Raw genomic sequence first — 12,902 nt, 5'->3', positions numbered from 1 at the left:
GGCTGCTTCTCCAATTTATCTCACATACATATGGCATATATATTAATTTTAGGTTTCATATCAATTCCAGGCATAATGAACGGAGTTAGTATCACATTCCCATAAACATGAAAGACAGAGAGTGTCTACACATAATACCTCTTAATGGTATTTCTTTGTTTGACCTTCCATTCCATGGTAAATGCCCACATCTTTCAATTTCACGCCTCCAAACAAAACATGCTAAGTCTCTGTGGGACTAACCACGAATAGTTAACGGTCCCTTTCATGTAAATTCAGTGAAGTGCCCTTCTCAAGCTCCAGAAATCCTTAACTAAAAATGAAAAGTTTCATCATTAAAACTTCACAGATTCTGCTCCCAAGAGTCTGCAAGGTTAAACAGGGTCCATTTCCACACGTGACATCTTTACTTGTACGTTTTGAAAGAAATGTCCCAGTTTCATCGGGGGACTCAGACTGGTGGTCAGGTTTACTTAACCCCAAACCCAACCGCTGCACAGGCAAACTGCTGAGGGACACCTTCACACCTGATCGGCTTCCAAATGGGCCGACGGACGGATGACATTCTGTTTGTTTGTGTGGGAGAGTGAAACTGATTGTAAGAGAGGTTGCGGGGGTGAAGAATCTACCGTATCAGCTTAACTGGATGAAAGTAGTGGCCCTATGCAGCTTTTAAATAGCAGTGAGTCAGTGCTTCTCATTGAGATAAATCCCTGTCATCTTCACGCAGACCTGCTCGGCGCGCAATCTACAAACTGTAGCCGCCGTATCTGCGTGATGAGACTGAGTGGGTGTGGCTGCTCGGTGAACAATTAGCTTCAGCCACAACCTTTGGCTGCTACCTTGGATTAGCCTGTCGCTCACTGACAGCTTTTCCCAGCTCACAATTTATGCTTTCTTTTGAAGTAACAAAATCCCTAAGCTGCAGTATGGGTAAAAAAAAAAAAAAGAAAGGAAAAACTCCTTCCATCCTGTCCTCTCTAAAAAGCCAAAAAATGTACGCACCCTCGCTGCTATCTGCATCTGTGACAGAGAACGGGGGGGAGGGGGGTATTGTGTACTCTGCGCTGTTGCTTTGATGTTCTGCAGTAATAGAAAAAGGGGGTTTTGGTTTCCTGCTTCTTTTTTTTTCTTTGACTGACAGAAACAAATGAGAATCATGTTCATCTCTGAGACTTTGAAGTGTGTCAATGTCAACCCCCCTCCCTGGTTCCTCAACTCTATGCAATGGGAGCGGGAGAAATTGTCAGGCCTGCCCAAGTGCAATTTCACACACTTCATGAAAAGTCGAGACTAGGTTGTCATTCTTACTTAATGCATACAAGGCCCGAGGCAGTGTGGGTGGATTTAGTCGAGGGCATCTCTGAAGTTGAACAGCAAACTATTAAAACTCTGCCTGCTGACCAAACACTAAAAATATAATCTGTAAAAAAAAAAGAAAAGAAGAAGAACTCGATCTGCCACTTTCAGAGGCTGGAATGACTCACAAAGTTATGTCTCGTGTTGAAAAAGTATAATTGACTCTGGCCTTTTGATGCACACAATCTTTACTGCTAATACGTAGCTATGTCAATATGTGGTCTACATCTAATGATAGAATACGCTCAATTACAACGGGAAAGAGCTTTCTTGCTGACATGCAGTCATGAGTCAGCAGCTCAGGGGGTCTCACGTGGTCGCAATATCAGATCAGACTAACTTATCTGGCACAAAAGACCTTCCTGTCATGATCACCTAAGTGAACTGCGTCTAACTACACTTGACATTGATTGGTTTGTAGACGTTGTGCGTCCGACGTGGGAGTGGTGTCACTGTGGATGTTGTAATCGTAAACTTTTTTGATTAAAGTACACTGTAAAAAGGAGTCTTCCTGTTTGAATAGAGAAAAGAATAACATCTGTGCAAAGTATACAAGTTTCTTTTTTCTTCTTCTATCGTTTATTGAGGTGTTAAATTCCTGCATCCCTCTGGTAGTCTGACTACCCCCAAAAACATTTCACTGTGCAAACGATGGTTCAGTTTGATCTGGACAAAGAAGTATTTTGGTTGGACTAAAGTTTGCTCCATTGGTCTAGACTGTGATGCAAGGAACCTTTCACTCACTCTCACACACACACACACACACAGACACACACACGTTATGTTGCTCTGGACTGCACTGACTGTTCGTCAGAAAGTCTGAATAAAACTAAGTAGCTGTGATAGTCGTGTTCTAGCTATAGTTTTATTTTCCTCTGTTGCGGTGCCTTTTTTCCATAGTTAAAATACAGATATGTAATACAGAATCTGGAAACACATATTGGTCCAAAAGACAAACAATTTAGTATGTTTTAACGAAAGGTAAGTGTCCACGATTAACAGTAAGCATGACATCAGTCACAATTTAGCTGCCCTATCCCAAGGCTGTTACATAACACTATCTCTGTGGTTGTGCTCTAAATCAGAGGTCTTCAACAGGCAGTCCACGACCCCTAGGGCGTCCGTGGAGGTGCTGCAGGGGGGTCACGAAATTTTAGGTTGTCACAATTATTTATTTTTTTCCAACCAATTTTTTTTCCAAAAAGTTTTTAAAAGCTTTAAATACAGATTAACATGCATCCGAGATATTGTGAGGCTGACAACCTGCCATGACCTGCCTGACAACCTCCATCCGTTCAAGGTTAGATAAGTTGTGTGCTACCCATCAGGGTCCGACATCTCAATAATGTGGGAGTAATGTGTGCCATCCACAGATGGCTTGTGGATTAACTGTCTCTTATACATGATGTATGTTTAAAATAAAAACATGAATCTGTGAATTATTGAATAGTTTAGTATTGAATGCACAATAACAGGGTAGCTATGTTTATACATGGCACTAGGCCCAGTTTAATATAAAGCACAATTTCATACAATAAATATAGTAGGGGGTCCCTGCTTCATCTCTCCAGCAGTTTGGGGGTCCTTGGCCTGAAAAACGTTGAAGACCCCTGCTCTAAATCAATCATTCACCCATTCGCTGTGAAAATACTTTTAGTGACATAGTTTGCTCTTTGACCGAGAGACTTTAGAAACATATGAATCATCTTCAGGTTGCTTCATCAGTGACAGGCGAGAGCACAGGATTGTGATTTACATTCATTTAAAATGTGATGCATTGCATAATGTACAGCATCTGCAGTAAGACCCTGGACTCATGGACTCATTCGAAGCCAACTGTCACTGGGCGAGCTTGATTTGTGTTTCGTGGATCGGTCCGAGCTGTGCCGGGCCTGCTATTGATTTGAAGGTGAGGGATGCTTACTCAGTGGACAGAGCTTTGTTTATTCACACTTTTGCTATTTCTATTTTTCGTTTTCATACCCACAGTGACAGGCCATCGATTAGACGAGAGGAGTTATCTCCCACGGAGATGGTGTGTGGATAGGCCGGGTAATAAGGACATTAAACATCTCTGACTAGCCATAAATATAAGCTATGTGTTTTCCTCCGTTTACCAAGATAGCAGAGAAACACACCCTTCCCATTCCCCATGCACATGAGCCAAGACAAAAGGAGGTAAACAGCAGTGAGTGAGCCAAACGTTTTTAGAGCACGTGCATCCACGGCATCAGCTCTCTTATTCAGTCCATTAAATGTGATGTCATTCGTCCTTGGCTGGAAATAAAAAGCCAATCCACGGGAGATTATTTGGGGTCGATGATGTCCTGGTGGGAAACTCATCAGAGCTGAATATGCCTAATGTAATGCCATAAACTGTCAAACTGATAGATTCAATTCACTGATTTACCACATTTGGATTATGGGGGGGGGGGGGGGGGTAATATATTACTGATCTGCTTTTGACTGCAGAGAGCATATTGTATTTCTCATCAATAGTCACGCAACAGTGGTTTTTGCTCTGGCGTGTCTGTTTCAGAGGAGGGTAAATGGGATATATTCAACTCGGTTGCGTGCAGGAAATGCTGGAGTAAGCACTAAACCTGAAAGCATGCAACATGCAACCCCTTACCCTAATTTGTGTCTGTGTGCGTGTTTGTGTTTGTCTATTGGAACAGATATTTTGGGAGGACCTTTTTCAGCCTACAATCTACAGAGTGAGGACATTTTTGGACACTTGGTTTCAGGGTTAGAATTAGGTTAGGCTTAGGGTAAGGGGCTTGGGAATGCATAACATTACATTACATTACATTTAGCAGAAGCTTTTATCCAAATGAGAGAACAAACCCAGAACATTAAGAATCAAGAAAGTACAATTTCTTCAAGAAAGCCAAACGACACTATGCACTAATGCACTATGCTAATGAATGTCCTCACTAAGACATATGTACCAACATGTGTGTGTGTATTAGTGCTGTACCTGATTACCTGATTTAGTCAGTCCAATCATCCACTATTTGTTTTTCATACACACTTTCAAGCAATGTTTCACTGTACTGACAGATTTTTGAACAGGATTCAGTGTGACAGAAACATTCACGTTTTATAGTAAACAAGTCAAGCCATCCCTCCGAGCAAAGGCAGTTTGTGCCAACACTTGATCGTCACAGACATCTTCACCAAGCGGACAGGACGGTTTGATGTAGTGGAATGATTTTAACTCGAAGCCTGAACAGTGTTCTCTCTGTGGCGACTGCTGGGGACCTGACCTCTTCTGGGGATCGAACCCTAAAAGTACATTGTACACTGCCTGACAAAAAACAAAATCCGTAGCTTAAAATTAACTCTATCAAGATGTCTATGACTGAGAATTCATATATGTATCTTGTTCTGAGTGCATATATGTATCTGTTTTCCATGAGGTCTTCCTCGTCCCTGTCTGTTTATTTTCCTGTGCCCAAAAAGTGGAACTGGAAGAACTGATGTAAAATTATAACATTATATTATATATATATATATATACATTTATAACTTTAGTTAACAATACAACGCAGTACTATTCTACCCTGTGTATGCTCTCAAATAGCCTCCGAAACAAAAGTGTTTTCCTCTCCAGTTTTGTGGGACAGATTGTTTCCAGGGAGGAAGACAGAGGGAAACAGACAGCAGAACAGTCCTCTGCGTTTTAGAGCTGAGAAGAGCTCTCCCCAACCCTGTCACCTGACAGCCAAGGACTAGTCAGTGACAGTTTGGGGTCAGAGTGTGTTTCCACTCGGCTCAGTAGCCGGGCGACTGAAGAGCTACAAGATGCCCAGAGGAGCGGCTCATGAATGGCAGGTATCCTAAAAGTAGATCGACTCCCCACTAACAGCACTCATACCCGTGCTGATATAATCTAACAGGCAAACAGCACCGTGGAGATGGAGCTCCGCAGCTGCTGAGTGTATTCTCTCCAGGCCCTGGACTTACTGGACAAATATGCAGTTAGCGAGGCTTAAACTAGATCAGAGCCTAACGTAGAGACTTGAGTCTTTATCACAACCACAAATTAGTTTTTGGCTGAACCCACTGATGGGGGTCTTTACTCTGAAAAATCACTAAACCTGTGAAATTGACATCTCTCTGCTATAGTTTAACCTGAATGATAGCGCTCATTATCTGGGGTGAGATTTTATGCACACACAGTTTCCAGGTTGGTGTTGACAATATGTTTAAAGACATACAAAGTTAAATGCTCATTACAACCTGATGAGATCAACATGGTCCAACTCCTGGAAACCATGACTGGTATCTACTGCTTTTTTATATGTATCCCAAAACTCCAGACCCCAACAACCCTTCACTGGATTAACAGGTAATGAAGGATGAATGAAACCTGATAGCCTTACTGACAGAAAGTATAGTTAAACAAAAACACCTGGATTCATGGAAACAAGAAAGACAGGATTCATCCTCTCAGGACCATAAACTCCAAAAGTATCATGGGAATTCAATTCAAAAGTTCATGAGCAATTATCCTCAGTAAACCATAACACCATGCATGTTCCATTATATACCCAGAAGTGGCTGTTTCTCGCGCAAAAAGGCCCGAACTGACTAATAAATAAAAATCAATGATCATTTAGGGCAGGATGACCTAATGCTTAAAATGTCTACCACACAGGAAATGCTGTTTGCTTGACTCCACACAGAACCTGCCCAGGAGCACACTTTGTTGCCTTTAGTCATCACCAGTGGAGTCTTACTGTGAAAAATAAACAGCTCCGATAAAAATGAAGGCTTCAGCGCGTCAGTACTTCTGCCCAGCTTTAATCACATTGAAATTGTTCGGCTCTTTGTTGTTGAATGTTGCTACATTAGAAGCTGGCACCGTCAGCCCAAGGGAATAAAAGAAAGGAGAGCAGGAACCTGAATAATTCTCCGGCCAATGTGGTGTATTTCTATTTATCTTCCACTGTACTTTCTATTAAAATATTTGCATACTATTGGATAGTTAAATAAGATAAAGCATTTAACCTACAAAAATAAAATGATATGTAGTCGTGGAGGAAAGGAAAGAAAAGTAGAAAACTTACGGAGGGCGTGCCACTCGTCCTGCCTTATCGTCTTGGTGATGTTGTTGGAGAGATTTTTGGGTATCGTAGCTGAGGAGTAGTGATATTTGATGTAGGAGCACCTGGCGATGGAACCTGCAGAGGGGAAAAAGACACTTTTTAAAAATCCTTTTTCAAATCTAGAAACTACATGACTCGCGGGTCATTACATAACATCCACAGTGATGACACAAAGCAGGAAGTAGAGATAACATTGTTCTGCAGTGGCATGATTCAGCTGGAGAGGCCATGTCGGCAGTAATTAATTAAATACCCAGACACTGGCAAATCGCTCATCTTCCCTAAAACAATGGGCATCTGCCGTTGTGTTATACCCCATTGTGTCAACGCTGACGGAACACTTTCAACATACATTTCTATTATCTACAACTCGGATACAATGGCTGTCAGAGAAACAATGAGTTCTTCAAAAGCTATTAACTAATCAGTCAAGGGAACCATTCAGCGAGTAATTACGAACGTCTCCATGAGTCCCCTGGCCTGGTAATGCGTGTGGGATTTCTATACGCAACATATTTCACTGACGATATACTGACAGGCACGGACGTGTCTGAATTAATGGAGATGCGCGGAGGTGCAGAGATACTGAACTACAATGGTTCGAGACATTTTTCCTGAAAGGAGCTGTTGTGTTCTTGATAAGTGACCTCTTGTGGACGTGTGAATAATGCAGTCCCGTTCCCCAAAGTCCTCTTCTCACTATTCCCGACACGCGTTCCCACTTTCCACTGTTTTTGCCATCACCGCGGCGACTCATACAGGGGTGTTTTGAGCTAAATGCTAAGGTCGCCATGCTAACATGTTCATATTGACGAAGAAAATATGCTGATGTCATGCAGTTTGAATTATTTACCATGTTCACCATGTTAGTTTATCACGTTAACCTTTGTCAACAAGCTGACTTACAACCGAAGATGCAGGAATTTCAATATTGACTTGATGATGGTCACAGAAGGCTAGAGGTTCATAAATGTGTCAACTCCCATAACAATATGACAATGTCACACTCGAAAACACAAACGTGAACCACATGGTTGGGCTAGATGAAAAGTCAGGGTCCACCAACTCTATTAAGATCGATCTTCCAAAGCCAAAGGATGTCTGCGCAAAATTGGTTTTTAGTGGATCCAGTATTTGTTCTATACTGGTACAGCTCTACAGTGGTTGCAATAAACAGGTGGGTCGACATTTCGAAACAGAGTCTTGATTTCAAGTGGATATTGTCGGACGAGCTCATGTCGGGTTTGGCTTTGTCGCGGAGGCTGGACACACGCAGGCACGTGGGCGAAACAATAACGGGATCGCTCCAGACTAATTAACAATTTAGTGGCACAGGGAGGAGAGGACAGAGTCACTGCTGCCCGACAACTCAGATGTGGACCGCTTTACTTAGCATGAGACTCAGTATTGACATGTAACTGCTGACTTGCTACAATGAATGCTGAAACTCTAACTTGTTGCCCTTGTTGAGTTTTATTGAATATATCATCGTCTTACTATGATTACAGGTTGTTTCAGAAATGTGGATATTTTCTGTTTCATATTACATGTTAATAGATTTGGAGGTGATTGGAAACCCATGTGCACACTTGGACTCTGAGGGTTTTTTCCTGTCGTGCAGAATGTTAAATGTGGTGGCAGGCCATTTTATATCTGTTCAATATCCGTTGTGTTTATTTGCTCACCTCCCTTTCTCAATATGTAGGAACATTTTCATATCACATCAATATGTAAGGCATTACCCTTAGCTGATTTTGCTATTTATTTCATGTATTAAAACAAGTTGGCTCTCTCTGGTTGAACCAAAGCTTCAGTGGACATTCAACTCACATGCTAGCTGCATTATGATTTAGCAGCCTGTTCTTATTGCACCTCACATTTAAATTTTGTCCATAACACACACATTTCCCCCCTTAACCAAAATCATATTCACAATCTCCAGTCTCTATTTCACCACTATCATAGGAGTCCAAAAATGCAGTAATTGTTTATCTAACCTCTATATTTTCTATTTCACCACTATCTTCTCAATGACCTGTGTCGGTGCGTGTCTGTGTTTCCCTGTATGAACACAAAGTAAGAATAGTGGCTGCGAAACACAATTGGTTCATACCATGAGTGTAATTTTCTGGCTGGTGGAGGGCAGAGCACTGCTTCCTCTCGACACCATTACATTACACCACATGTCCGCTCTAATTATTTCTGGCAAGCCTGTGTGGCCCGCTGAAAATTGCATTCATGGAGTCCCGTTAGATTTGAACTGCACAAACAGAGACAACTGGGGGATGACACTCCACTGCCTCTCCTCTGTCCTGCAGCCACGCACGCACGCACAATGCAACAACGCAAACCTCACACACTGGCATTAACACGCACGCCCTGGAGACCCCAATTACAGACAATGATAATTACCCATTCATGACTATCTCTTTAACTGTGCCCAGCACCCAGTCGCTCACACAGAGACTCGGTGTGTCTGATGAAATTACAGTGCATGAGATGGAGCTGTGTACATCCTGAATTACGACTAATACAAATCACAATTATACTGTAAATTGGATTCATAATCCGTGAGGTTACAGGATGTAAGGACGGCTTTCTTAAAATATGCACTTAATTCATTAAACGTTATAAGATATTTCCTTTCCACATCTCCAACCGTTAAGAGGAGGCCAGAGTTAGGGGTGGGAGCTAACGGCTGTCAATCAATACGTGATCACACCTCTGGTCTAGCACTCCTCTCAGAATGAGACTTCAAGTTAGGATGAGCTGTCGGGGACACGTCCCTCTGGTTGAAGTGAAGAGCTGGACAGAACGTGACGCAGCAGGGGGGGTGGGCTGTGAAGGCGGGTGCATATCATCACTTTATAAAAGCTTAAAATTCTGAAAACATATGGGTTGTATTAACTGTCTTTGCCGTTATCTGTCCTGGGTTTTGCCCAACAAACTGGGGGGAAATTGTAAATATTAACAGATGGCAGGTTGTAAATAATCTCTTTAGGTGCCATACATTAGTCATGTATAATACTGGGGGTTTTATGTTTTTATAACTGGTGACAGCATGTGATATGAACAAATACCTCAATACGTGATTATTTTTAGCGCCGCCTGGCAGTGGGCTGGTCTGTCTGTCTATCAACCGCTCAGCTCCATGATGCTCAAGCCGGAGTAGATAATCCTAAATGAATGGCTGTGAAGTTCTTCTGCCTACCACCTTGTTAATGTATATTGACACAGTGGTGCATATTACGATCCTTATATTTAGATCCTTATTTCATCCCAAATAACCAAAGGGTTATTACTTTTATAGTTATATCATTATGATTAGAGTTATTTATAGTTACAGTTGAAAACACTGTTATTTGTATCTTTTAATCACACAATGGAGTTTTACAGTATTTTTCACATACTGTAGTATAAATGTAGTGGAGTTGAACACATTTTATTTTTCAGAAAATTAACATTTTCAAGAACAAGCTCGTCATAGCTGGATGAAAGTACAGTTAAAGAGACAGTGCCAGCTTAAAAGTGTTTTTTAGCTGTAAACTAAATTATATAACTGTATTTTACACATTTATGCTGGTCTCATGGCACATTTATTACCTAATGTATGAAAAATAGGGACTTCGCTACGTCCTTAAGAATATGCCAAACCAACGCTGGCAGCCATTGATTAAATCAGCAGAACTCCGGACACCTTCTGAAATATTTGTGCGACTTCACCAGTGCTGCAGCAGATGGATAATTCCAAATACGATTACAAATCTGGAATCTTAATAATCTAAAATCGTTTGTATGACGATGCCTCACCAGGATGAGACTTTAATTGGATGGTAAATCTGTGCGGTAACCCAGGACATCTGGTAAATGTCATTCCATTCCTGTTGCCAGGAAGTTGCTTCTATTCACGAATAACATCCACCGAATGTTCCAACCTCGCCTTGCGTTCTCTCGTGTCTGGCATCAAAAATGCAGCACAGATTAATCAGTGGTCTTCCTGCGTGATGCTTGTGCTGTGTAATTCATGTACTCGGTGCTGGAATTCCTTAAGGCTCCCACAAGTCATCTCAGGTTACTTCAGATCTGTTTCCCCCAGTGAAGCGTTTGAAGTTGATCCTAACTGTGCGATCCCGCTGGCTTTAGAACACCAATTTCTGTTGGTGTTACAGCATGAGCAGAAAGGTGGCTCGCAGGGATCTGTCTTGTGTAGTAGAGTCATGGGGCTGCTGTGGATTTTTCCTGATGTTTCAGGGAAGCCTCTGAAACCTGGAGGGATTTCAAATAGGCCAATAAAACTGATGACCCCGGCAAAAGACTCATCAGAGCAACATGGCGCTGGGCTTCTATTTAAGGAACCAACTTATTTGAAGGCAGCACACCAGCGCTTGCATACTGCTCACAGACAGGTTGTAAAGACACCACAAGAGGGGATATTACAAATTATGTCCAGTGGTGTTGTAGGGTTCATTGGCTGCAGTGTGGACGGAAAATACAGCAGGGACAATCAAGAATGGGCTTTAATTAGTGCCCGTTCTCATGAACATTTGCATTCAGGTGATCAATACTACTCGGCTGCCCGTTATGTGAGAACAGCCGTCCTATTATGCGCTGGGCGGAATGTTTTGATGAATATGTGCTTCGATTCAAAGAGCGGACATGACAAGTGGTCAGAGTCCATTAAGTCCAGAGGGTTTTGAGCAGACGAGTGCAGAAAAAAAGTTCCTCTTGTCCTCTTATCAATGGCAAGAATTCTTCATTCTGACAAATATAAAGTTTTTCCCCTAATGCATGGGACCAAAGACACACGATGGAGAAAATCTTCTACTGCAGACTAATCTATACTGGTAGTTCCATTTCCCTCACAGACCTTTCTAAGAAAGCAGATTTCAAATTCATCTTGTCTTTTTCTATCGCTTCAGACTTCTGATACGAAACCCTCTATGAACGATCAAATGGCTTTTTTCGGACAGACCCAACATGTTCTTCTACCTCTAAATAAAAAAATTGCATCACACATGTCACAGCAAGGTGGACTATTGTTATCTTGCATGCAAGCTTGATAGTTTGGGGAGATTTGAGTCCTCCAGCAGCGGCTGCAAGGTCAATTCTGACCTGACCCTCTGCGTGTGTCTGGGGTTTAATACTCTCTTTGCATTGCACACATGCTGTCCACTGTCCTACCAAGTGAATAAAGGCAAAATAATCTTAGTAGTTTGGATCCATTTTTGAATTGATTGGAAAAGGTTTTTTCCCAAAATGGAGAAATGTTCTCTGGGGAGCAAAGAAAAATGAGGTGGTGGCAGTACAATTCACAGTAACCTGCCTTTTCAAAATATCTGGCCTAAATCCCAGGGTCATATGTCCTAAAGCGAACAGCACTACATTTTAAAACCAATTGAAAATGTGCAATGCAGGAAGAAACTTTTTTTAATAAGGTACCAAAACCAAGAAACTGGTTGTCAGCCCGAATAAGATAAATAGTTGGGCAGTCACATTATTCAGAATTTTTTAACATTGTTTTGGCAGCCCATGTCTCTACCAAGTTACTTATATCCATCTTAAGACAATAGCTTATTAATCAAGTCATCACTGTGCATTGTTATTACAATCATCATATTAGGATATTCAGCAACAAGAGTATGAAGTGTCTTGCCCTTCCGTGCAAGACACTTACACCCGGAAAGCCACCTCGATCGTGACTGACACCAGCCACCCCGCACACGGTCTGTTCAGCCTCCTACCCTCTGGAAGAAGGTACAGGAGCCTCCGTTGCCGCACCACCAGACTCGGAAATAGTTTCATACACCAAGCTGTCAGGAAGCTAAATTCTCTCCCCTCACTCCCCCAGCCATATCCTCTAGTCTGACTGGAGGCTGAAATCCCCAACACTCAGGACTCTGCAACAAACTGTCTCTTGTACTTCTTGTACTGTTTGCACTTTATCACTTAATCACTACGTTTAAACGTTAGAGAACCTTATGCTGCTGTACTAAAAAATTCTGTATGTTAACTTAGTATTAGGAAATGTCTTGTGTTATCTGTTGTGCCTGTGCACTTTATATGTTTCACTGTGGGAGAGTGGGAAACGTCGTATCGATTCCTTGTATGTTCTGAGCATGTTAAGAAATTGACAATAAAGCTACTTTATCTTTATCTTTATCTTTATGAAGTATTTCTACAGCGTGATGCATTTTGCTGACATATTGAAGAGATGGATGCATGGAGCTTAAAATTGGGCAAAAGACATCATCTCATCTCAGAGGTGTCTACTGGAGTCCAGAATAAATCCTGCATAAATCACCCTTTACATTTAGTCCCCATATACCAATGCCTATGGGAAAAAAACACTATTGCACAACCAACTAACCTACTATGTATTCATTTCCTCTACAGTGTCAGTCTACAGTGACGTCCTGCATGCAACATTCA

At 41.8% G+C, this 12,902-nt stretch overlaps 1 protein-coding gene across 1 annotated transcript in view; it reads right to left on the bottom strand.

Annotated features, from left to right (window-relative positions):
• The window catches only part of tmem178bb (transmembrane protein 178Bb), a 108,439-nt gene that overhangs the window by 43,287 nt on the left and 52,250 nt on the right, over positions 1 to 12,902 (bottom strand). Inside the window, exon 2 of the mRNA XM_053415025.1 lies at positions 6,435 to 6,548. Within this exon, the coding sequence (XP_053271000.1) occupies positions 6,435 to 6,548 (114 nt within the window). The remainder of the gene's footprint in view (positions 1 to 6,434; positions 6,549 to 12,902) is intronic.

Source organism: Pleuronectes platessa, chromosome 22 (assembly GCF_947347685.1).
Source record: "Pleuronectes platessa chromosome 22, fPlePla1.1, whole genome shotgun sequence".
Lineage (NCBI taxonomy): Eukaryota > Metazoa > Chordata > Actinopteri > Pleuronectiformes > Pleuronectidae > Pleuronectes > Pleuronectes platessa.
Note: the sequence above shows the minus strand (reverse complement) of the source record. Positions and strands in the feature narration are given on the sequence as shown.